At 36.9% G+C, this 25,686-nt stretch overlaps 3 protein-coding genes across 6 annotated transcripts in view; 1 reads left to right on the forward strand and 2 right to left on the reverse strand.

Annotated features, from left to right (window-relative positions):
- Positions 1 to 13: 13 nt before the first annotated feature.
- svop (SV2 related protein) lies at positions 14 to 11,505 on the reverse strand. 2 transcript variants are annotated; one of them, XM_015385020.1, is made up of 16 exons: positions 11,375 to 11,505; positions 9,437 to 9,594; positions 9,256 to 9,341; positions 9,058 to 9,156; positions 8,277 to 8,348; positions 7,601 to 7,725; positions 7,448 to 7,511; positions 7,242 to 7,367; positions 7,032 to 7,160; positions 6,836 to 6,909; positions 5,680 to 5,756; positions 5,461 to 5,565; positions 4,045 to 4,156; positions 3,884 to 3,965; positions 3,696 to 3,785; positions 14 to 3,604 (listed from the first exon to the last, which is right to left on the reverse strand). In XM_015385020.1, exons 1-16 carry the CDS (start codon positions 11,407 to 11,409, stop codon positions 3,404 to 3,406), a joined length of 1,635 nt encoding a protein of 544 aa, XP_015240506.1. In that variant the 5' UTR covers positions 11,410 to 11,505; the 3' UTR covers positions 14 to 3,403. The 2 variants fall into 2 exon arrangements, with proteins under 2 accessions (XP_015240506.1, XP_015240503.1); XM_015385017.1 differs by having other exon boundaries at positions 9,256 to 9,356.
- A 1,211-nt stretch (positions 11,506 to 12,716) lies between these two features.
- Positions 12,717 to 23,955, forward strand: usp30 (ubiquitin specific peptidase 30). Of its 3 annotated transcripts, none has more exons than XM_015385023.1 (13): positions 12,717 to 12,826; positions 14,957 to 15,066; positions 15,693 to 15,866; positions 15,964 to 16,067; positions 17,412 to 17,510; positions 17,681 to 17,726; positions 17,813 to 17,907; positions 18,001 to 18,060; positions 21,153 to 21,239; positions 21,345 to 21,425; positions 21,587 to 21,812; positions 21,890 to 21,998; positions 22,500 to 23,955. In XM_015385023.1, the coding sequence occupies exons 1-13, from the start codon at positions 12,744 to 12,746 to the stop codon at positions 22,750 to 22,752; spliced, it is 1,527 nt and encodes a 508-aa protein (XP_015240509.1). In that variant the 5' UTR covers positions 12,717 to 12,743; the 3' UTR covers positions 22,753 to 23,955. The 3 variants fall into 3 exon arrangements, with proteins under 3 accessions (XP_015240509.1, XP_015240508.1, XP_015240510.1); XM_015385022.1 differs by having other exon boundaries at positions 17,810 to 17,907; positions 22,500 to 23,954; XM_015385024.1 differs by lacking the exon at positions 12,717 to 12,826 and adding an exon at positions 12,901 to 13,088 and having other exon boundaries at positions 17,810 to 17,907.
- Positions 23,956 to 25,458: 1,503 nt separating this feature from the next.
- The window catches only part of abhd6 (abhydrolase domain containing 6), an 18,919-nt gene continuing 18,691 nt past the window's right edge, over positions 25,459 to 25,686 (reverse strand). The window contains exon 4 of the mRNA XM_015385032.1: positions 25,459 to 25,620. Coding sequence (XP_015240518.1) covers positions 25,459 to 25,620 — 162 coding nt within the window. The remainder of the gene's footprint in view (positions 25,621 to 25,686) is intronic.

The following is a 25,686-nucleotide window of genomic DNA, read 5'->3' on the forward strand; positions in this document are numbered from 1 at the left end:
ATTTACTGTAGTATCATACACATTTACATCCATCATATTAACACTTAATGCCGCACAATATCTCAAACACTGGTGAGTTAGAGTCTTCTTGGTGGACCTGTGCGTGGTAGTATCATGTCTGTTTGGAATGACCTAGTCTCTATCTAATTTTTCATTACAAACAAAATCAAAGATCACAAACAAACTAGGCTTTTATTTAATTCTTTAACATAAGTTACACAGAAAACTTAACATCCAGTAGAGTCACAGCTGGGGTCTATTGAAATACAGTGTTAACATCTGAGTCATTTGAGGATTCATCAGTACATGAGTGCAAACATCATTTTTTGAGAAAAAAAAATAAAGCTGGTCTATTTTTGATGATCACGTGAATACAGAGGTTTATTTGTCTTTAAGAACAAACTAAAATATGTTACTAATTCACATGTCATTTCTAAAAAACCTTCTAAACAGCTAAAACTTTCTCCACGCGAGAAGATGCAATTACATTTAACGGGATTCCTGACTTCTGTTTGGCCTAAAAAAATAACTCAATATGTGAGTGAAACTTTAACAGAATCATCTGGACTTTATCTTCACTTGTTATTAACAAACCTTTTCCCTGTTAGAGCACATTTCAGGGTTAGAAATACTAAACATGTTTGAGATAGTTGAAATAGCAGCATTATGGAGTGGCTGTGTTCTACTATACCTTGCAATAGTATTCACACCTCTTGAACGTTTTGACATAATAACACAAACTTTAAAGTATTTTATTTTAGAATCTATGTCATTGACCATCACATAATTTTAGAGATCAAGATAATGAATGAGAGGTTTCACCGGCCAGATACTCCACATCTTTTAGTAATGATAATAAATTAAACTGTGTGGTGCATTTGTTTTTAACGCCTTTTACCAACAAATGCTTAGATAAAATCCAGTGGAATAAACTGCTTCTACAAGTCCTCTAGTGAATAGTAATTACTGAAATTAATTCTCAATGTAAAACCAACAGTTTTTGGAAAGCTATGGAGATTACTAAAAAAACAACATCAGGAAACTAAAGAACTATACGGGACAGGTCAGAATAAAGTATAGAGAGGTGTAAAGCAGGGTTGAGTTAAAAATAAAATAAGATCCTAAACTTTGAACACCTAACAAAGGGCTGATCAGTTCCAATCAGTTCTAACGGAAAGAGTGTGACACAGCAGCAAGAACACTGAGGCATATCCAGGCATCTAATCTGGCAGGCCAGACAAATATAGAGCCAAAAGAGGGCAACTCTGGAGGAGCTACAGTGATCCACTGCTTAGGTGGTGATGGTGGCGTTATGCTGTGAGGGTGATTTTTTTCTTCAGGGATAAGAAGCTTGGGAGAATAAATGAGTTAAAAAGAGGAGGATTGTAAAAGAATACAGCTGAAGCTGAAGTAGCCGTGAGGGTGCAGGTTTACCTTCCAGCGGGAAAACAAGGCTAAACCAATGGCCAGAGCTACAATGCAATGCTCTAAATCAATGGACATTAAAGAAAAAAATAATTTCAGAAACCGTAGCAAGAGTCAGAGATCTGAGTTCAGTGGGACAGGAAAAGCTGGATTTAACAACATTCCAATCAGGGAGGCTAAATACAAATGAGTTTTATTATTTGTAAAGAATGGCAAACTATCTACTTATGTGCTACTTTATGTATGTGTTGGTCTTTATATTAGATTCTATTAAAATGCTTAAAAGTTTGTGTTTGTAATGGTATAAAAAATAATTTGAAGCAGCATTTATACTTTTGCAATATTCTGCAATTAAGTCCTTAATTGTTAAGATATTAAAACAGTTTGTACTTGGTCTGAGCCCTCTACCTTCTTAGTCACAGCATTTTAAAGAACTTATTTGTGGCTTTAATCTTTTCAGTGGTTGTTTAACAATTAGAAGGATGTTGCTCTTTCCAAACACAAATAAATGAAAAAGCTTAAGTTTCTTAAGAGAGCGGCTGAAGCTGCAGCCTGATATGTGTCACCCTTACCTTTAATAATAACAACAAAATGTACCAGATTTACTTATAAAATATACATACAATAAAATGGGACATATATATGACATATTTCAACATTTTATCAGCAATGGATAATTTAGTTTTGTGTTTTTAATATTTTTGCTGGGAAATGTTCAGTTCTTTGGCTGGATGGAACTCCTCAGCAGCTTAATTTATAGCTAATCTACTTACTTATTATTTACATACCATTATTAGAATGGCCATTTGAATGTACAATTAAGCCCAAACTTGAGTTTGTTTGTTTTTCTGACAGAACACCAAACAGACATCCATCAAAGGATAAAAAAAAACTACATAGAGGTTAATGATTATGAGAAAAAAAAAATTTTTCGTGCCCAAAATTTTTTATACAATTCTCAGTAATCTTCAATGGTGATTTAACTTATGGGATGATTTCCTTTGGCTTTAGATAGCCTCTTTGTCATAACCCTAACAGATTTGTGTCAAACGTTGATCAGCCTGGACTCTGTCCGAAGTAAACTAAAATTTTCTAACAGAAGAAATAGCTTGGTTCTTCAATAAGTAAAACTGAACTAATGTCTGAAAAATAATGGCACTTTTGGAAAACTCTGCAGACTCTCACTCTATGTGCTGTAATGTAGAAATATTATCCACAGTATCATGCTGAAGAACCCTCAACTCCCAGTGACAGCTTCAGGAAATCTTTGTTAGAAATAAAACAAACGCCATTATGTTTAGACCTTCTAAATTCATGATTTTAGCCTTTTATGTGTGGTATTTGCATTACCAACAAGAAAAGGCTGAATAAGAGCCACAAATTACAGTAAGGAGTTCTCATGTTTGTGAGAAACTCTCTATTTCTGTGCTCCAAAATTATCTATGTATTTATCATAATAATGGGGCTGTTCAATAAAATAAATTAGTTTTACCTAAACGGTCGTTTTTTTTTTCATACATTAAAGTGCATATCAGCAGGCAGCCTATACGTACATGAGATGATCAGATTTCCTTACTAAAAATACTGAGAAGATGTTATGTTAAATATGCTTTGTCTACTACAGAAGCAGCGTTTTAAAAAGGTTCAAAAGTTGAATATGTTCATTTAAGGCTCTTATAAGAAGGTGGATGCATGAAGATACATTTGAAAACTTTCTTATTTTCATCATCCTCTCCTGAAATCTTGTACATTAGGTCTCTCTCACTCACTCCGTGTGTACGTAGTTTTACAATGGAAACCCTGTGACACCAGTGATGTTTAAAGACCTTTCATGACATGATGAGAAAATAAATGGTGCTGCCTGGCTCATTAGGGGTAACATACATGAAGGGCAGAAAGATGGTGTTGTTTTCTCCTTTCTTCTCATCTTGTCTTGTTGCTGCACTTGCCTTCTGTTTGTACCTTAGCAAACACGTTCTCAACCCTGGGAGCTTGAGTTGGAGTGTGGGATTTCTTCAGCTTTGTGGCCTACCATCTCCTGTCCCCACTCACGATGGCTGGACTCCTGCAGACCCCGGCCTGTGGTTTCAATGGGCAGAGCACAGGAGGCAACAGCAGCAAACAGGCAGCAGCAGCAGTACACAGAGAGAGCCAGGTACACTGAGGACTCTAGCATCACCTGTAGGATGAAGGCCCAGATCAAACACAATGAATAAACTTATACAAACAAGGTCCTTTAAATTCTTAGCACTATTTAATCTAGGTGTTACCTGTGCAACAAAAGGAGTGATGAGAGCGCCAACTCTAGCCATTCCACTGCTTGTTCCCAGACCCAAAGCTCTGGTTGCTGTTGGATAAACCTGCAGAAAAAAACAGAAAGAAATTCATGATCTCCTGGTTTAATCTCTCTGCTTTCTCTGCTCATAACAAATTTAAAATCATACTCTATATATATTACCTCCGGAGTGTAAACATAAGCTGCCTGGAAGCCTCCAGCAATAAACGCCCTGGCTACGAATATTAGCACTGTCATGGACACTCTGTAAAGGACAAACAAGTTTCAGAAGACATAGATAAACAAGAATCTGCAAATCATTAAATATAGAGGCGATAATTTACCTCCCAACACATCCATACAGGGGAATGATGCACAGGGAGAAGACGAGGAAACACAATGCCATGGTCATTCTCCGTCCCAGTCGATCAATAGCCCACAGTGTAACCAGCAGTCCTAAGCAAAAGGAAAAAATGAAATAAACTCGGCTTGTTGTCTTCTCCTAAAATGACTATCTTTATGCATTTGCTTGTTTTCTTTAAATTAGAAAAAAAAAAAAACACAATAAAATGAGAATAGGTTTCTTTATGCACAAAGTGAAACTTTCTAAGAATTTACTAATAAAAACAACAAATACTGTTTCTGGAGGAGTTAGAATATCACATAAGACCACCAGAAAATGATTTTAATCACAGCAATGTTATGTCATTACCATGACCTGACAGCTGCTCCATTATTGATAGGAAGACTCATTAGACAATTGCTAAGTAAGCTGATGGTTCACAGAGTGCTGTATTTAAGCACAGTGATGGAAAGTCTAGTGGAAAGAAATAGTGCAGCAGAAAAAGTAGCACAGGCAACAGAGATAATCACAGACTTGAGAGGATTGAACAGTAAAGCCCTTTTGAGATTTTGATAGAAATGCTAAAGGGGGGATATGAGGCAGGTCTCAACTCTGAAGAGCCATCACAGACAGACACTGCAGGACTTGGGCAGCAACAGGGTGTATGGAGAAACGCTGAATTTAAGCAACTTGATGTCCAATTGAATTATTTCTGAAAAGGAAGCCTCAATCATATGCATTTAATATTTTAGATGGGTTTTCTTTTTTGATACTAATGTTAGAAGTATCAAAATCACATTTTATTCATCTAATTCGAAATTCTACTATTCTAAAAAAATGTATTTATTGTTAATTTTATCTCTAGCACACAGATAATATACTTTATGAAAATGACACAACAAATATATCACTCTGTATCTAATAAATCAATATTTAAATTTCACATTTGAAATGAATTACTAGAATACATTGATTTATATAGAGGCTCCCGTAAAACCATTATCTTGTGGCAAAAAAATAATAATAATAAATATTTGATAATGGAATTACTTAAAAAAAAAACCATCCATTTGAAACTAAAATAAAAATGCTGTCTGTATTTCATAATACAATCGTAAATTAAAATCGTAAATGAAGCATCAGATGAGAATGAGGGCCAGTTGCTCTGTCTATTTTGAAACAATTTTTGATATTTTAGTCTTCAGCATTTCAGTTTTTGTTATTATTGCAATAATTTGCTATTTTATCAACAGTTTTCTATAATTCCTATTCCTGATTAAATGGATTACAGACGTTATTATGTAATCAAATATTGATATTACTTATCTTAACATCTTACAAGTAAAATCATATAGTATTTCACTGCACACCTACATATTATTAACAAGAAAAAAACAAACATATTTAATGTATTTACCTGGGAATTCAGATAATGTTGTCCACAGTAGATCTTTGTAGTCATCAGAATTTAAATATTTACACTCCAAGCTGCATCGCAGCTCCTTTTTACCACCTTTGGCCACTAGAGGAAGACATTAAACAGTTCTTTTGTTAGATATTCTCAATCAAATGTCTATCATGCTTTTTGCATAAATCATGTTGTTTCTGGTTGTAGAAGAAGCTTTCTTTGACTCACTTCCACATGCGCCTCCCTCTTGAAACAACTCTGTGGTGAGGAGCACCAGTCCGTAGTAGGAGAAGGCGTTTGCAAACCTGCACTGACAAAGAAGCAACTTGAAATCAGGCTAAGATATAGCCTTGCAATTTTTTCATATGCTTTGATCTTTTCCACATCTATTATATCACAGCAGTGTTGTCCAAACATTTAGGGCCAAAATGGTAGCTGAGAGGCTCCACCAGCCACAAAAAAATTTTAATATATACAATGCGAAAAACACATTTTAACATAGAATTTTGTATTTTCACATAATCACAATAAACCAGAGTATTTTGATGAAAGTAAAAGTTGGGCTATTGTCTCAACAAGATTAACTTATGGTTAAAGTCTTGCATCAAATATATGTGCTAAAACTTGCCAACTGCCTCAGCTGGTTGGTAAGATTTGTGCCGTTATTATTTTGGAGTCAAGGACCTTTCTAAAGTCATTCAGAAGGTCACATATAGCCTCCCCAGCCACACTTTGGACACTACTGTCCTTAAAACCATTAATTTTTTTTGTGCAATATAATTTTCTCCTGCCAGCTTAATTTTTATACTTTCTAATCAAATCATCTGTGACCTTTTCATGCCGACACTCATTTAATTCTTAAACAATCCATCTGTGTGTTATTGTATCTCAGTATTAATCTTTATACTGGAAGGAACTCTTTTGAATGAAAAATTGTTTCAGAAAAAAATACTGAGGTGTATGCTGCCCTCCCAGCAGAACAGTTACCTGAGCCTGAGTTACTTTGCATGGCAGACTGGGCAAAGAAATATTTTCAACTTGTGTAAAACCACTGGAAACAAAATATATACAGCTGCTACTGCAGTTAAAAGTTGTTTGACAAATACTTCTACTTCGGGGGCTAAATACAAAGGCACACCGCAATGTTTAGATTTACATGTATAAAAAGTAAAGCCATGTATTTTACACTTCACAATTCTTAACTACTTTGGGTCGGTCCATGACATACAATTGTAATGAATTACACTGAAATGCATGTGACAAAACAAGCTCGTGGTACTATTATTCTTTAGAAAATACAGATTAAAGATGGCCACTAAAATTGCAGAGGATTGAGAAAATCCCGAGAGAGACGTTTGGGTGCTTTATTATTTGTCTTGTTTACCAAATAAACCAGAGTAGAATTGTAGTCCAGCGAAGTTGTGATGAGAATAAGTCTCGAATCTTTCCCCGGTCTTCCTAATTTGAAAGAACAGATACGTAAGAATAGATAAATGATTGCATGATACATGTAGTATATTGCAGGTGAGACAATAGTTATTAATAGTCCTATAACACAGTACATGCAGACTGCGCTCTACCTGTCTTGCAGCAATAAGTTTTCCCAGAGGCATGGGGACACCGTTTTCTGTTGCTATTCGTTTCAGAGTAGCAAGAGCCTTTTCCTGGTTCCCCGTCAGCACATCATAACGAGCACTCTCTGGAAGCCACTGTAAACACATGCACATCAGCATTAAAGGTGTAAATGCATAACACTACCATACTCTACAGCCTAAAACTGTTGCACTCACATAGCACAGAAAGGCAAAGATGAAGAGAGGGATGGTGGAAAGGCCCAGCAGCCAGCGCCAGCCCAGAGTGGGCATCACCAGGATTGCTAACAGAACTTCGAAAACTGTGCCAATTGCCCAAAAGATCTGGAAAAAAAAAACAGGATGGAAAAGTACTACAGGGGAAAAATACACTTGTTAATGTGTTAGTGTGGAGCAACTCATACCTCAATCAGCAGGATACATGTAGCTCTGGATCTCATGGGAAGAAACTCGGCATACAGGGTCACCCTTGGAGGAATAAGGAACTTTTGTGTTAAAACCAACTCAGTTCATTAGGTTCATTGTTGTCTTTAGAGCTGTGATGGAGGGATACTTACGACTGTGGTGCTCCTCCTATACCAAAGCCCACTAACGCACGCAGGAACAGGATCCACCCGTAAATGGGTGCAAATGCACTCATGAGGCCGTAGAACATGGTCCAAAGTACGCTCAGTGTTAAGCCCTGTTGGTGGGTATGATCAGCACTTACATTTCACATACACTTATCTTATTCACAGCTAGTATTTTTACACATTTAGAGCCCTGCAAAATATTCATACCCTGAGAGTTTTTCTATTAAAAAAAACCTTCAGTTTATCTTATTGAGATTATTTTATTAGACCATGAAAATGGGTCCATAGTTCTTACATGGAGGAAAAATCAAACCTGTATGGTTTGTGAAACCTTTCCAAAAACAAAATGTTAAAAGCATTGCAAGGCATTCATATACAGCCTACGTTGAGTAAGTGCTTTTTAGATACATCTAACTCAACAATTACAGCTGAAGGTCTTTTGGAGCAAGTCTCTGCTGGTCTACCCAATCTAGAGACATCTTGATTTCCTTTTTTTTTTCAAGCTAGATAATTCAAAAATACTGCTTTAGGTTGTATGATTAAATAAAGTCCCAGTAAAATACATTAAAGATTGTGGTTGTGACAAAGGAAACTTCAGAGATTGAAATTTTGCATGGCCCTCATAAACCAAATGGTTAAGAAGACTTCCTGTGGAACTCACCATCTTTCTGCCGTATCTATCAGATATGTTTCCCCAAAGAGAAGAGCTAATCATCATTCCAATGAACACTGCCTGCATCAGTTGTGGAAAAAAAAATAGAATTAGAATTAAGTATAAGCAGGTATATGATTATGTTTATGCATTCAGCAGACACTATCCACAGGGACATACAATGTAGAAACAATTTTACACAGGTATAAGAAGTGGTTCAATTTGGAGGTCCTGAGGAACTAAAGTTCCTTTATCTTAGGGATGGAATAATTATAATCAAGACAATGAATATTATCATGATCCAAGTTTTTAATTTGGGTTTGTTTTAAAGCTTTCTTTATAAGTCAGGTTTCTCTTTTCATTGGCCTGTCACAGTTTCTGCTGTCATTACATTTTTTCAGATTTCCACAAAAGTCCTTTTTTTTTTAGCTTCCCATTTCACTACTTGCCTCAGGTTAGCTATCAGCTTACCTATTGCTGTTTTTCCTTCATATATATGCTGGTTGGGTTTAATAGTTGTTAGTCAGATTTTCTGTCCATTTTAGTTTTGCTACCTTAACCTGCTTTATGTGTGTTCAGTAATTGAAGTCTAGAAGCTCCAAGGAGTTCCTACATTTGTGTCTTTCCCCCCAATTCAACCATTCATATCACAGCATGGCCATATATTGTGACTCCTGGTTTGGTTTAAAATCAATCCAAATAAAACTTGAAGCTTTACACAATTCATTTTCCTGCATATTCACCAAACACTCCATAAAGGATCACTTTATAAACTGTAGGAAGCTCTTACCGATGTGAGTAGTGCCACCTCAAGGCTCGGTAGCCTCCATTCACAGTGGAGCTGTGGGGCTAAGATGCTGAGAATCATCATCTCCATGGCATCAGCCATCTGCACAAACAAAAAGCCCAGATACACTCTTTAAATTAGTGTTGGAATAGACAACATTAAATGTCTGTTGAGCCTACATTGAATTTTTGCCATTCTCACCCAGGACAGTCCAGTGAGAATAGAGAGCTTCCACTGAAATGTGCCAAAGCCAATCGCCTCCACTGCATCTTCTACCATGAACGTGTCTGTAAAATGGTGAACTTAAGTAATTTGTGTAAAGTATTATCTAACTTAAAGAGGAAATGGTAGTGGGCAGAGGCAAAGCACTACTGTTATTTACCATCGGTTGGATTTGCAAACTCTCGTGGCACTGGAGCTCCTTCTGCAAGTGCCACAGATTCCAGATCAACAGGCGCTGCTGTTGTGACACCCTGCTCTCTGCTCTCCACATCTTCCTCGGAACGTGTGCTCTCACCTGTGCGACGGAAGCGAACAACACTGCAAAATAAAATAAAAAAGAAAGGCAAAAAGCAACATGAATTATTTTGGTGAAAAAAAAAGAAAGAAAAACTATAGCCTAAATGAACAGCTTAGGTATAGTAATTTTTGTAAAGCTATTTCTGTGGTTAGTGCTTATACTGTGAGGCCAAGGTTTTCAAGAAAAGGGTATATTCATTACTTCATGTGACGGGAGTCAATTTGTTTCTAAGGTTTACAATACCGGTATGTACAATTTTTGTTTAAAAGACAGTTGGTTTGTCTCTTTTTTTATTTCGATTTTATCTATCACTTATTGGATGATTGATGTCTTTTACCTTCATTGAGGATGACAAACAAGCTCCTAATTCAACACTTCTTTACCTTTCTACTTAAGCCAGGGCCAGAAATCCACCAATTTTAGATGTTGAGATTATACATGGTTTAAAAGTTAAGTTACATTACCAATATGCCACAGTGATAACACTGGTGCACTGAAATACATTTTATAAACATGCAAAAGCATTCTTATTTAATTTGATCAAAAATACATGAAAATCCTTTTCTTTCTTACAGATGGAGTTAATTTATGATTTTTTGCAGCATTTTATATTTTACCCGGTTATCTCACTCAGTCTAAGTCTAGTTGCTGAGCCAAACACTAACTGTACAAAGATGAGTTACCAGAGTATGCATAAGTATGGAGTAGAAATGATAATGCAACCTCCTTTTCCAGTTTATTGTATCAACAATATATTTGTAGAGCTGTGGGCTATAAACTTTGTGCTGTGACTGTAAACACTTCAATTGTTTGCTAATATTGTTACTGAAAGGAAGTAATAAACAGTGTTTAGCAATAACAGTACAGTTGTTTAGGGCAGTTTTTAGGCATAACACATCTCTTGTAAAAACAACTGAGATCTGTGTTTGGTGGAAGATCAGATAGCAAAGATAAGAGTTAAGAAACTGGTAGCCTAATTTTTTTTACTGTAAATCTGCTAACTGGTGGCACAGTGTTAAAATGGATAAATCACACCAAGGCTTGTATATGCTGTGGACTTTCTCCCAAAAACCCATTGTAAGAGAGGTTAGATATCCAGAGAGGGTATAACCTATAATCTTCTCCCACATGCACAAAATTGGTAGTTGCACTTAGAACGAATGCAATCAGCATGTGATGCCTCAACCACAGTAATTAAAGAACATGACCTCCATGTTATTTTAAACATCAAGGTTGCATTTAAGTGTGCCAAAGGTCCTTGAGGATATCCATAGGAATAAACATGACAATATCTAATTTTTTGTGTTCCTTACTAAAGATATATGCCAGAAGGTGCTTTTCTTGGAAATATACATAGTAACACATTATATTTAGATTACATATTTTCAGTTGCTGAGGAAAAACGATGCCACCATTTTAAAAGTCTACTCTTCAGTTTAATTGATTTACATTCACTAAGGTTTACATCAACAATGTTTCTCTGAGTCATGACTTTAAACTGATCGCTCTGCAAACTGGATTGTGGTATTAATTATACAAAAAATACAATTTGTAAATGTATAAATCAATAAAATGTTGTTTATCTTTCTGAATCTAACACTGCCTGTCTGTAAGGTAGGTGTAGGTATAAATCAGTGTTGTGTTCGAGGACTGTCAGGCTATTTGTGGTGAGCTAATGAAATAAACACGAAGCAGTCAGAAAGCAACGAGTCCGGCTGTCACGGTTAAAATTAGGTGATAAAAAAGCAAACAAAAAACAAACAAACAGCAGCATCAGTACACGAACTGTAATCTACTCACGGAAGCTGTCTCAGCTGAAAAAGGTCATCCTCCATTTTTGTATTTTTTTATCCGATACTCCGTTTGGCCTCATCGCAGTTTACATTATCGCGACGGTCGGCGATTTCAGCACCAAGGAGAGCGACTCTGTCTGCGCGTCTGCCGACAGCCAATCAGAGGGCGCGCTTGGCTGGGCTTGGGCGGATCCACATGACTGCTGATCGGGGGCGGGGGAGTCCGCAACCTTCACAACCCGAAGCAGAGAGAGAGCAGACAGCTGTCCAGATAAATACAGAAGTTGACAATGACCGTCCTTTTTCTTTTGAGTTTTAAAAAAACAAAGCGAAAAAAATTATTTACCAAGAAAAGGTATTTAGAATATGAACCAAATCACAGATTTAGACTGATGACTAAAACAGTGTATAAATATCCACAAATTTCCTTCCCCCACCTCTACAATGAACCAAGTAGTGCATTATTGTGACTTGCAAGAACAAAATGTATTTATTTTCTTTTTTGCTGTCAAAAACCTGAAAAAGTCTGAGATACATTTTCATTTATTCTTCAGACAGTAAATACCACCTTGCACCAAAGTTCCAGAGACAGGTGTTTATAGGTAGTACTTTTAAGTTTAAAAAAAACGAAGCGAAAAAAATTATTTACCAAGAAAAGGTATTTAGAATATGAATCAAATCACAGATTTAGACCTATGACTAAAACAGTGTATAAATATCCACAAATTTCCTTTCCCCACCTATACATTGAACCAAGTATTGCATTATTGTGACTTGCAAGTACAAAATTTATTTTCCTTTTTTTGCTGTCAAAAACCTGAAAAAGTCTGAGCTACATTTTCATTTATTCTTCAGGCAGCATAGCACCATGCACCAAAGTCTCAGGTGTTTAGAGGTATGATTTGTTAGTATTATACATCTAGAAGCTCCAATTTTTCCCCACTCCTCTTTGGCCAGCATTTCACAATAAGGGTTACATAGATTGTGCTTTTAGTGTTGAGAGGAGTTGTGAGAGTGAAGTTACCTATCAAAATGATCATTTTTTATTTGTAAAAGAAAAACAAATAGAAAAGAATCTAATTTATAAACATTAAGAAGTATTTGTTATTTATAAACTATTTAATAAATAAAATCTGGTTATCTAATTCATGATTTTCAATTTTTTTCTGACAAGGTTTGGGAAGAATTTCCGGAGGATTCATGTCGTTTCAAGTTGATCCTACTTTAACTTCTCTTTTAACATGAATTTAAATATGATCCAACATTAACATCATCAACGGAGCTAGGCTTTTTTTTTTTTTTTTTTTGCAGCGTTTGTTTTGTGCACTTCTCAGATGCTCCGTAGGGAAACACGCTCTATAAAATATTGGTTCCACATGGACACTGGGATGTTGTGGTGTCGACTAGAGAACACGGATAAGCTTGTGGGGGAGTTTCTTGGCACAGGACCCACAGTCAGGTAAAATCTCCATGTGACAAACACCTACTAAGTGTCCAGGGTCAGATCTTAGCAGGGCTGTAAGTATAGGTCAGTAGGCCGCCATCGTCCGTCTATGACCAACAGAGCGAACACGCAGTCTGATATAATAGTTGTAAGCCTAGTACCTTTGTGTTTTAGTTATTTTTAACTTATTGACTTTAATTTTGGGACAACATCCAAATGTTCTATACTTGTAAAGTCAATTTAGTTTTCGTAAGGGAGCCTGGCTTCGGTGTTTTTGGTAAGTTAGCCTGAATGCTAAAGCTAGCTGTCCTGTGTTTGTTTCACTAACTTTAGCAATTAGGCATCATTTAAATCTGACTGAGCAGTGACAATATATCGTAGGGCAAGGATAGAAACCAGAGCTGACGTGATGAACTCGTGTTAAATTTGGTCGTATCTGATATCACTGATTAAAAAAAGTAAATACAGATTTAAATCAGGCCAAAATCACTTACATCTTGTGATCATAAACACAATTATTCTGTTTGTGAACTTTTTATGTTGTTCACTGTGGTATTAAAACTCTATTGTATGAATATTTGTATGATTGTATGATAACCCTGAGCACAAAACACCAGGAAATAAAAACTCAGTATTTAATGTCTTTAATTTCCCTAAAATATTTTCTAAAAGAATATTAAAGTTGGTAAAAGGTTAATATTAAATAGAAATCTTCTGAAGTTTGCAGTTATTTACAGGTTATGCTTATTGTGCATGTTATACCCTATCATTGCAGTAATATGTGGTACTCCTTTAGTTTCCACGTCTAATTACTGATGCTATTCATTTTTTTCTAAAATCCAGAACATTATCTTTCTTGTAAGTTCTCCAAGTCCAGTCCTTGAAAGTTACTTTCCTGCAACATTCCAGAGCATCACTGCTTCAACAGCTGAGATAAACTATTGATTTTCCTTCTAGTGTGCCATCAAATTTAGTAAAGACCTTGTAATGTGGCAATCATTTGATTCAAGTTCACTGAAGCACAGATTTATCTAAAGCTGAAGGACTAGATTCGGAGACCCTTGTTTTAAAGACTGCTAGCTGTCATTCTGGTAGCTTTACTATGTCACCCTGTGCTGGGCAGCCACTGAGCCACAGCATGTTGGTTGTTGTTTAGAATATGCTCCACTTGTACAAGTTTTTCCATGCAGACAAATGGCTGATTTGAAATCTTTAGGTCTATAAATCCTTTACCGGGTAATTTTCTTTCGGAAGGCCTCACATTTCTCTTTGGATTGCACCATCTTGTTCATTCCCACTGCATTATGTCTGAACTTTAAACAGAATGAGACAAGAACCAGTTGTATAAGCCTGGCCAAATGATCTAATGCACCTGTGTGTCATCTTTGACATTTGTAGTGATGCTAAATAGGGAGGTAATCAAATTTATTCCTTATCTACTAGAATTCAAACATTGTTTTTATTATATTTGATTATGTTTTACACACTGTATGGCTTGAACCTTCTGTACCGTTAGATGTGTTTTTAATTGTCCATGTGCCTTGGGCGTGCAGGTGGATCAGTGGTTAGTGCGCATGACCCATGTAAGTGTCCGACCTGGGTTTGAATCCGGCCCGTGGTCCTTTGCCAGATGTCTCTCCCCCTCTCTCATAGCCCCTTTCCTGTCAGACTACTGCCAGAAAAATGAGCCACTAGTGCCGTAAAAACTCAAAAAAAGAAGAAAAGAATTGTCCATGTGCCTTTAAATGTTAAAAGCACAGATGGTATACTCATTTTTTTGACAACTTTTGGTTTAATAAGTTTCATCTTTTTAATGCCTCAGTTATAGGCACACATTGACTCTCTGCATGGCAGCAATATATTACTCCAGCTGAATGGACTTTCTTGTTGTAGAATTTAATGAAGCAAGTTAACCTTTCACTGGTTGGTTTAGAAGAAGGGAAGGGGATACATTTCGCAGTGTTCTTATTGCAATTTTCATTAACAATATTTCAACAGTGTGTCGTGTCCAATATAGTGTAATATGCTAAAATCCCATGAGAGGCAAAAGTCTGAAGTCTTGAATTAGAATTGCATTCTTCTTCTCCCGACTTTGTTGATTATCTCCTTACATGTTTTTAATATCTTCCTTGCTTCTTTTTTCAGGAACAAGATGATAAAAAACTGGGGTGTTGTTGGAGGGATCGCTGCTGCAATTGCAGCTGGAGCATACGTCCTGTGGGGCCCGATAACTGAGAGGAAGAAGCGGAAGAGAGGTTAGAATATCTGGGGAAAACACTAAGTGGGGGGGGACTAATTTGAACCTATTGTATTTTTTTGGAATATATTATTGAGAATAACTGCTGTGAACTAAATATTGCATATATTGCAATATTAACAATAATGAGGTCATCTGGTGATTACTGAGCATTTGCGTCGTTTCCCTCTATTGTTTTAAATGCAGGGTTTTCGTTTTGATTCAGGTATGGGATTAATAAACTGTTGCATCTAATTTCTTTGTTTTTTTTTGACGGTGCTTTCACATTTCCAGTTATTAACAAGCAGTGATTCTTTTATCTTCTCTCTGCTGCTCTGGGTTACATCAGCAGCTCTTTCTTGTCAGCTGATTGGGAGATTAGATTGGCTTTGGAAAGTTGGCTGACTTCGTCATCATTAAAGCATCTCTCCTGCCTGTTTTAATCATTGCAACTGCTTAGTATAAATCTCACATGTGTGACGAAAGTACCTTCCAAGAATCAGTTACAGTATTTGAGGAAAAAGTAAAAACCCCTTAAACCCCTGCCTGAAACTACTCTAACAGAGAAGGTGTTTAATGTCTAGATCCTATTCAGACCAAAATGCTTTCTGGCAGATATTTACCATGGCCCCTTTTTCTCCACAGGTATGGTCCCTGGTCTGTTGAACTTGGGGAACACCTGCTTCCTAAACTCTTTGCTTCAGGGTTTGGCAGCGTGTCCGTCTTTCATCAGATGGCTGGAGAAGTTTTCAGGTCTGCCCTCGATCCAGTCATGCAAAGACAACCAGCTGTCTTCAACACTGCTGCAGCTGCTCAAAGGTAAGCACACAGTGTCACATCAGATAGGTAGAACATTAAAAAAAAAAAACATATCAATGTTTTTTTCTGTTTTCAATCATGGCTTGTGCCCTAACAGCTCTGTCCAGTGAGGAGCCGGGAGACGAGGATGTTCTTGATGCAGGATGCCTTTTGGATGTTCTCAGACTGTACCGCTGGCACATCAGCTCATTTGAGGAGCAGGTTGGACCATACTGCTGCATGTCTACACTGATCACCAGCTTGATGAATCAGTGGATGTTTAATAAGGCACCTAATCCCATTATCTCAGAGTGGAATGATTTTAATAACAGGCACCTTTAAGATGTCTTTTTGGCAGGGTGCACCTCACCATGCACACTTTAGACATCGGGGGCATCTCTAGTACCTCTGATTGAATTGACTCTTCTGGTTGAATTGTTTTTTTATGCCACTGACCCTACATTTCGTTACAATTAAAATGTTTTCAGTAGGTTGGAAGTCAGTACTTTGGGAAGGCCATTTTCCCTTTTTTACGTCGTAAAAACTGAACTGGATTTCATGTGTTTGGGGTAATTACCCTGACATAAAGTTGTATCCAAGTTTCTACCGTCATGATCTGAGTTGTAGCATTCTTCATTTCATCTGGTAATAAAATAGACTCTGAGCATGATGGTGCAACCACTATATTCAACAACTGGTTTGATTTTCTTTTGTGTAAAAGCCTCATCTTGATTCCTCTTCATGTTTATTTTTTGCCTTTTTGTTTAAATACTCTAATCCTTGTGTCATCTTACTTAATCATCTTGCCAAAAGCCATTTGGCCAATGTGGACTGTCGCACCTTTCAGTCCAGCTTCCTTAGAAACCAAAATCAAAGGAACACTGCTAATTCTGAAAAAAGAGTGGTCAAATATTAAAGCCGAATGTCAGAAGATAATTAATGTTTACAAAAACAATATGGTTCATTTGCAAATTTGCCAAGTAAGATTAATGTCAATATGATGAAGCTTTATGTGTAAATTTGAGTCCGTGTCGACAACTAAGGCAGAGTTTGGATCAGACTGAAAAAAATCATGAAATCAAACTTGTGCACAAACTCTTATTTTAAAATAGGATCTTAAAAATTTTTATTCCTAAATAAATGTATTATGTCTGATTAAAAACTGTTTTTTTTACGTTCTGAGATTAGAAAGCATGTCAGAACGAAGGTTAAAATGAATATTATTGCTTTTAAAGGGCTAAGGTTGTGGAATGGTCTTTCCAAACTGTAATTTAATGTATGATTAAAATTTCAGTTTTTACCAAATGAAAACATGAAGTTTGAGATGATGTTAAATTCCTGTATAATTGTAAGAATGGAGTTTCAGTTAAGTATTGATTGTTAGATGGTTTGGAAATTAGGGTTCGGCACAATAAGCTTGGTGTTAGGCAACACCTTTTTGGTACTTTTGTTTCCAATGCATACATGTAATGGAAATTCACAAATGAATATAGCATCCGGTGTAAACTGCCCAATCTTAGTTTATTGTCCTCTATATTAATTGGATGTGGTTTCTCCCCTCTTAAGGATGCACATGAACTTTTTCACGTCCTCACATCTTCACTAGAGGAGGAGAGAAACAGGCAACCCAAAGTCACACATCTGTTTGATATGCAGTCCCTTGAGGCAAGTTCTCTCCACACCCACTGCTGATCCCAAACTGCAAAATTGAAAACACAAATCTCTCTTTGCTTGCGCTTGTATTCCTACACCGTTCACAGATCCACATGCATGCCTTGAGGTTTCCTGATAAAAAGCCCTTACGCTTACTTATTTAGTGTTTATTGTGTTTCTAGTCTCTTCCTGATGAAGATGCCAAAGCTTTTGCCTGCATAAGCAGAGGTATGTATAAAGATACAAGTCAAGAGGCCTTATTTAGAAAACCAGCACTGAATGTCTTTCATTTGTGTTTTACTTTTCCATAGCAGCTCCTCTTCATCCGATCCCGGGTCCCTGGAAATTCCAGCATCCCTTTCACGGTCGTCTAACGAGCAACATGTCGTGCAAGCGCTGTGAAATTCAGGTGCGTTTCTTTTAGACATATACAACAAAAGTTACTTTCCAGCTTTTGTTATTGTTTGAATAACACCTCAATGATATGTGCTTTAATTTATAGAGTCCAGTACGATACGACTCATTTGAGAGCCTCTCTCTGTCCATCCCTCTTCCTCAGTGGGTAAGCTAAAAATGCCAGGGGTATCAAAGTTAGTCTTTATTTTATTGCACACTTTATTTTTAAGGCATTTTACTCTCTTTGAGCCTTTATCTATGTCAGGTTACAATCAAAGACCTGACAGCCTTATTGTAAAATGGAACGAAAGGGATATAAAAGTCTCTTTACGTATCCAAATCTATTAGCCCAGTGCAGCCCATTAACATCAGTCACTTTGACTCCATCTGTTACATAAAGGCTTCAGAGTTTTGTTAGAAAACATAAGTGAACAAAGAGGATAATGACGACTAATAACTGCAGCAGACAAATCAGCAATAAAGCTGTAGCGAAGTTTAAAGCAGCGATAAAACACAATTGCACACCTATCTGCTTTGACAGAGCAGATATGGAGAGCTTACGTTAGAAGCAGCCAAGAGAAGCAGGGTTGGTTTGAAAGAACTGCAGAGATCCACATTTCTTTATGGAAGTAAAAATAAATGCATACAAGTCAATCATTTGCTAAAGCCATGTAGTGGGTAAAGCAAACCTGTTAAAGAGGGCACTTTGGTTAGATAAGACCAAAATCAAACTTATTAGTCTTCATGCAAGATGCAGCATGTAGAGGAAACCCCCTACTTCACTACACCCTGAGCACAGCCTTCCCATGGTGTAACATGGAGGTGGCAGCATCATGCAGTGGGGACACCTCAGTAGTGAGCTAGTGGTTAGGTAGCTAGAGCTCAATGACACAAACCCTGTTAGAGCAGAGGGTATCAACCAACATCCCAAATAGCAATTTTTCTCCATGTTATTAATGAAGTTTCTCTAGAGCCAAAATACCTCTATGACCCTCTTTTCATCTAAAGAACACTGTCGTTTTTTAATAGCTGAATTAAAAAAAAACTTAAAACCATTTTCTTTATATTTACAAAAATACAGTCAGTTAATGTTTTTTTTTAATGTTATACTTCTGAAAAAAAAGACAGAATTTGTAAACTAAAGAACATAAAAGCCTTGTATAAATAATATAAGGCCTCTTGTATTTAAAATAATTGTTCCCATGTCTTTTATTTTTTTGGGCTAAGTCACAATGTTCCATTATGGTACCGAGGCGCATATTAGGGACCGTAAAAGACCTTAGAAGACAGAAGAAAAAGGGCTCTAAGCTCCTAGCCAGACAGTTTAGATGAAAGCTTCCCATTCAGTCTGATGGAGCTCCAGCTTTTCTGCATCCGTTTGTTGAAACAAACCCCAAGGAAAATAGCTTCTACTCAAAGGGTCTGGACACTCCAGAGATTATTATTAACTACTTTTATAAAATCATTTATTCTTTTTTATTTTTCTTCACAATTATGGACAGTGTTGGGACTAACGCGTTACAAAGTAACGGCGGTATTTTTTTCACTAACTAGTACGCTAACGCGTTAGTTTTTAAATTCAGTAACTCCGTTAACATTACTACATGACGCGTTACTGCGTTATTTTATAGTCTCGGGATCAGCTAGAGACTTAAAAGCTGCAGTGAAGTATTGTCTTCCTGTGTTAGAGAGAGAGAGACAGGAAGGAAACATGCTGAGGGCGTGTTTGTGTTTACCAACACTAGTCATCATGGCGGCTGCTGCAGAGCCCAAGTCGAGTTTCTTCACTTGGAGATATTCTCATTAATTTACTTTTGTTGAGAAAAAAGAAAGGAACATTTTGGTTAAATGTAATTTGTGCCTTGGATCAAAGATTCTATCTACAGCCCAAAACAGCAACTGTAATCTGTTGAAACACCTACAAAAGCAATATGCTGCGATGAAGCTAGAAGCTACCGGTGTCGTGCCAAGGTAGTTATCCCTGTGAAAATTTATATCCCCTCGTCGGGAGCGCGCACGGAGTAGGACGAACAACCAGAGTTAACTCCGCCTCAAATTTAAAAGGTTTTACGTGTATGAAAGTTGAGCTTTACTGTTTTATTCTTTACTTCACATGTTATAGCAGAATATCGCCAGTGATACTGATCTAAAACTAATAATAAAACACAAAAGTTTGCTTGAAAGCTGGTCGCTGACAGCAGTGTCAACTCCTCCCTCTGAAAGCAAACAGATCCTTGTTCTTTTCCACATGTTCCTTAAAAAAAATCTCTCATTGTTTCACAGTGTCCAAATGTTCTCATCCCATTGAAAACTGTTGTAAACCATATACTTGTAATAAAAATGAAATAGAAAATGGACTGCATGTGTAATCATTAAAGACTATATGCAGAAGGAAATTATTTTTTCCTGTTTAAAATTTAGTACTTAAATCTATATTTGTGTTTATATTAACTTACAGTTTATCACTATTGTACTATCCTTAATAAACAGTTTGTGTTCTAACATCAGCCGTTTTATTTCATCCCATATTGCCAGAATTGGCAATATGGGATGAAATAAAACCTGCTGTAATCTGTTCCCCCCCGTCTAAATCAGACAAAAAAGGTCCCAGCTTTTTCATTTTTGGCTTATAAGCATCTTTTATGATGACAATTTGTTCCTGAAACTTTGGAGGTGAATGACCTTTGTTTCTTAAAGTTACAAGAGGGGAACAAATTATAGCAGGCCACCTGCTTTAAAGGGCAATTTTGCAGGCAACTACCTACTATGTAGCATTGTCAGTTTGTTCTGCCCTGAAATAAATTGGCACTTTGAAACATATCTTTGTTGCTTGTATATAGAATTGCTTAGCAGAGTCATGATGCAAATGCATGTCAAGTTCTTCAACAGATGGTATTATTCTCCAGTGCAATAACATTTCTGAAGGCTATAAGGGCATAATGTGAACCTTTAAAAAAAAAAAAAGTAACTAGTTACTTTTCACAGTAACGCATTACCTTATGGTGTAACTGAGTTAGTAACTAAGTTACTTTTGAAATGAAGTAACTAGTAACAGAAACTAGTTACTGCTTTTCAGTAACTAGCACAACACTGATTATGGATTAGCTTTTGTTGATCTATCACAAAGAAGTCCAATAAAAACCCTAAAGTTTGATATTAATGTGACGGAATGTGGAAAAGTTTTAGCTCTTAATGATTTTGAAAGGCACTGCAGCCTTTAACAGTAACAGTTTTTTTTCTATTCTCATTTCTTCACAGGGTCGGCCTCTCTCTCTAGATCAGTGTTTGCAGCATTTTATTTCATCGGAAACAATCAAAGAGGTGGAGTGTGAAAACTGTACAAAGGTATGTCTGTTTTTGTAGCTGTAAAAAAACAAAAACCTTTTCCTCAGAAGATGCGAAGTGTCCTGATTGTCCCTTTATCTGTATTGTCTTTACTTTGTTCTTAAGATTCAACAAAGCACAACGAGAAACGGGCAAATTTTCGAAAGCCAGAGGACGACATTTGTCAAACAGCTGAAACTTGGAAAGGTACTAATTTATTTATTTTAAAAAAAGGCAAAAATAAGGAGAAAAAAACTGAAGAAAACTAGCCTGCATAAAACGTTTAATATTTTTATTAACTAAATATTTTTAGTTTAGTTATTTTTAGAGGAAATCAATGCAGCCCTTTTCTCCATATGCTCCTGTAGCTCCCTCAGTGCCTCTGTATCCATCTGCAAAGACTGACATGGTCCAGCGAAGGAACCCCCATCAAGCGGCAGGAGCACGTCCACTTCACAGAGTATCTATCAATGGATCGTTATAAACACAACTCCACACAGAGGAGTCAGCGGTTCACATTGGCCCATAAAGCCAAAAAGACAGAAAGTTTGGACACAGAAGAGTCCACAGAAAGGCTTAGAGCTAATGGGACTGGTGAGTTGGAATCGGCAGATCTTTTATTGCCATTTTCTTTTCTCCCTACAGACTGGACTTTTTTTTTTCTCTTTCAGATGCAGAACATCATAACAACAACAAACCTTTTTCTAATGGAACCTGTTCCTCCGTATTTCTTCTCTCCCCTGGTTTGAATCCACAGCGCGGCTTCACGTATGAATTCAGGTATATTTAGCAGCAGCTGTAGAAGTGTTAAAACGAGGAGAAGGTTTGCTCAGACATCAAGAGGAAGCAGAACCTTTGAATGCAAACACATTTTTGTTTATAGGTCACTTTTAATGAAGAAGATGTGTTCTTTTTTGTACCTTAGTGGGAAGATTTAGAAAAAAATACAGCACTCCCTATTGTGGAATCAAACTATGGTCCATCAAGCTTGTCGGATACTTTTTTTTTTTTTTTTTTTTATGAAGTCAGAAGTTGAATTAAAAAAAAAATTGACAGTAATAAATGACCCAACAACTGCAGTTTGTATTTAAATGTTTTATTTTATGTAGTAAGCCCCACTAGTTTCCACATATAAAAAGCCATTACATCTGCAGTAGACTATTAAGTGTGATGTTTTTGGAGATGGTCGTAAAGAAAGTGGAGATATCATCCATTGCTGTCAGGTTGGACGTGCAGATAGTTTCATAGTGAAAGCAATGTGTGATGGTGTGTTTCCTTCAGCTCCACAGAGTATTTATTCAAGCTGACGGCAGTGTTGGTTCACCATGGTGACATGCACTCGGGACATTTTGTCACCTATCGTCGAAGCCCCGCCCCACCCTGCAGCACCTCGCCGTTCAGCTCTCAGTGGCTTTGGGTGTCAGACGATTCTGTGCGGAAAGCCAACCTGCAGGAGGTGCTGTCTTCCAACGCGTACATGCTCTTCTACGAAAGAGTGCGAAGGCCAAACCTCGATGGACGATCGGACGAGTGATTGGATGATCAGCCTGTTGGACGTCTGCCTTTTTGCATTAAATACTCAATTACCAGCTGGTAGTTTTCTGACTGTAGTTCTGCCTCAATGTCTCAGTGTTGTCTCTTTATGAACACTCACAGCGGGAGGCTGCTGAACCCAAAGATAAAGGACCCACAAGATTTCTCTCAAAAATCATCGGTTATTTACAGTAAGCTACTTTTCTTTAGCAAATTAAACAGTTTCATGTAACAGACGGTAAAAGTATCTGACAGTTCCCTATAATCGCACTGTTAGAGGCGAGTTTTTAAGGTTGGCTTTTTAATCATGCAGTGGTGTGAACATTAATGAAATATGGGCTCATAACTTCTTGGTAATATGTCCAAATTCCTTCATACTTCATATAAATAAGCTGTTGCATTTTATATAACTTTAGCTAGAAAGTCCCAGCTCCTACTAATGTAATCATTCCCAGCATTGGCTGTACATTGTCCTACTTTGAATGTTTCAGCTGATCTTCTACCATTTTGGATCATCTAAATACTCTAATTTGTAGACCTGCTGAACTAAGTAAGGATAAAGTGCCATATTGTTTGTTTTTTGTTTTATTATTTTTAAAAATTTATATCTTATAAAAATGACTTTTGCAGTAATTATTAGTACGATCTAACCCGGAAATATGACTGGCCCAAACTAACGTTCATAATCTACAGGTTCTGCAGACATTTAGTTGTTTTTGTTATCAAAACTGGATTCTAACTATCCTGAATGCTATTGTTTTTTTCTAAGATCCTCAGCAGTAAACAATTGCATTCCTATCAAGCTAGAAAAGTCTAAAGGTAAAAGTGTCTTCAGATGTTTGAACTGATATATTTTGATTTAAATGTAATTGTTTTCAATTGTAAAAAAAAAATGGTAAAAAATGTACTTTTGTGTTTTAATAAAGTGAGATTACAATGTTTTCAGTACCTTGGAAATGTATAACATCAATAATATCCTTGTGATCGATTATGTTGCGTTTTCAGCCCAACTGCCATACCAAACCAGTGGTTCCCAAATATGGGAGCACACACCTTACGGGGAACTCAGTGTAATGGCAGAGGGGGAAATTAAGTAGCTAAATAACTGATTTTGAGGTGAAAATTTAAATATATATTGAAAAGAAAACATTTATAGAGGGCAGTGTGGAATTCTATTCCTCATTCAAATAAGCATCACAGTTTTGTGTTATGAAAATAAATTATTTCATATCAGTATGATTTACTGAAGTTTACTTTTGGTTGTTTAATTTTTTGTTATAAAACAAAGGGGTGGCCAAACATGTAAAGTTTGGTAACCACTGGCCTTGCATGATTCAGAAGACTGCACTATCAGAAGGTCTACGGGACTCAAAGGTTTGAGGGAAGAATGTGTTTTTTAAAGTAGACATTTTTTCATACTACAAAGTTTGAGTGTGAAATAAAGACTGGACCCTCAGTTCTGTTACAGTGGGCACTGGTTGGAAATGGACGGTTTCCTGTGTGATTCCTGCGTGAATCACGATGTATTTCCTGAGGCCACTATTTTTTTTTTTTTTTCAAAAAGAACTGCAATGTACCCGGACAACCACCAGGCGGCACTTGGGAGCTCTGCCGTGTTTGTGGGCCTGCAGTCAACTGAAAAGTTTATTGAGACCAGAGATGGCAAAAGTACTCACTTTCCGTACTTGAGTAAAAGTACAGATACTTGTGTTAAAAAATACTCTGNTTATCCACAACAACAGATTTTTTTTCTGCTACACCCGGCTACGCTGCTTCGCTTCTTCTTCTTCTTGTTTACTACTGGTGGTTGGCTTTGGCCGCAGTACCGCCACCTTCTGCTCTGGAGTGTTCACACACGCGAACCGTACCAAGACAGTCGAACCGAACGGTTCGGACGGTTTTCATAAACCATTCCATCCCTAATCTGTTCACTCTTCTGTGTGGGTTAGCCTAAATGGACATTCTTATTCTGGCATATCACTGATGTTTAAATAAAAAGGGAAAGTGTGATTGCTACTGTTCAATAGTTGTGCTTTCGCCAGCATTGTGCAGCTTTGTCGTCCCGCCCTCTAAACCCCACTAAACACCCGCTTTGCATCCAAAAATTCAAAACACATCTCTGCGTTCTGATTGGCCTGCCAGTTCTAGGGCCTGGGAAAATGATCGAGGCTAGGCCACTCGCAGGCAAAAATGATTTTAGCCGCTGGTGGGTGGGGCTAGTTTACTAGGCTAGGCTCTGATTTATTTTCAGTACTGACCCTGAACTGTTTTGGTTACCAGGAAGTTTGATGACGTTCCTTCATGATGGCCTGTTTTTCCTGTAGGAGGTTTTTATATAAACAGAACATCAACAACCTGAAGACACATGTTCTGTTTTTAGAGATTAGGTATTATGTATAAAGAGATGCTTCGTGTTTAATGTTCAGAAATAACATGATATTGCTTAAGTAGGTGTATAGGTCCACTCGTTGAGGCATTTCACAGGATTAACATCTAAGATAATTTACTTAAGGTAATATTTCTTCAATTATATTTTCCACTGTCCTTATGGCCGCCATTTACTATTATTTGATAAGTACTATACTATTAATACTATTAGTTACTATTATACTAGTATCATTAAACTGCATAACTACAGCCAGTCAGGTAACAGCTAACAAAATGCGTTCAATGCCAGAAATACAATTTTAAAATGAACCTGATCGGATCATAAAGAATCATTTCTAAATGATGAGAATAGAATGGATGGACCGACCTGATGGATTCTGTTGGCCTGTCCCAGGATGCTATAATCTTCTGCACCAGTTCGACTCGTTCCTTCATGTCCAGGCATGTCCACACAAACCACATGCTGGTTTTTAGGGAGGAACTGGAAACAGGAAAACAAACAAATAATGAAAATGTTCTTTTGCTGTCTTAAAGTGGTGCAAATAAA

The sequence above is a fragment of the Cyprinodon variegatus genome, unplaced genomic scaffold (genome assembly GCF_000732505.1).
Source record: "Cyprinodon variegatus isolate N-32 unplaced genomic scaffold, C_variegatus-1.0 Scaffold330, whole genome shotgun sequence".
Taxonomy (NCBI): Eukaryota; Metazoa; Chordata; class Actinopteri; order Cyprinodontiformes; family Cyprinodontidae; genus Cyprinodon; species Cyprinodon variegatus.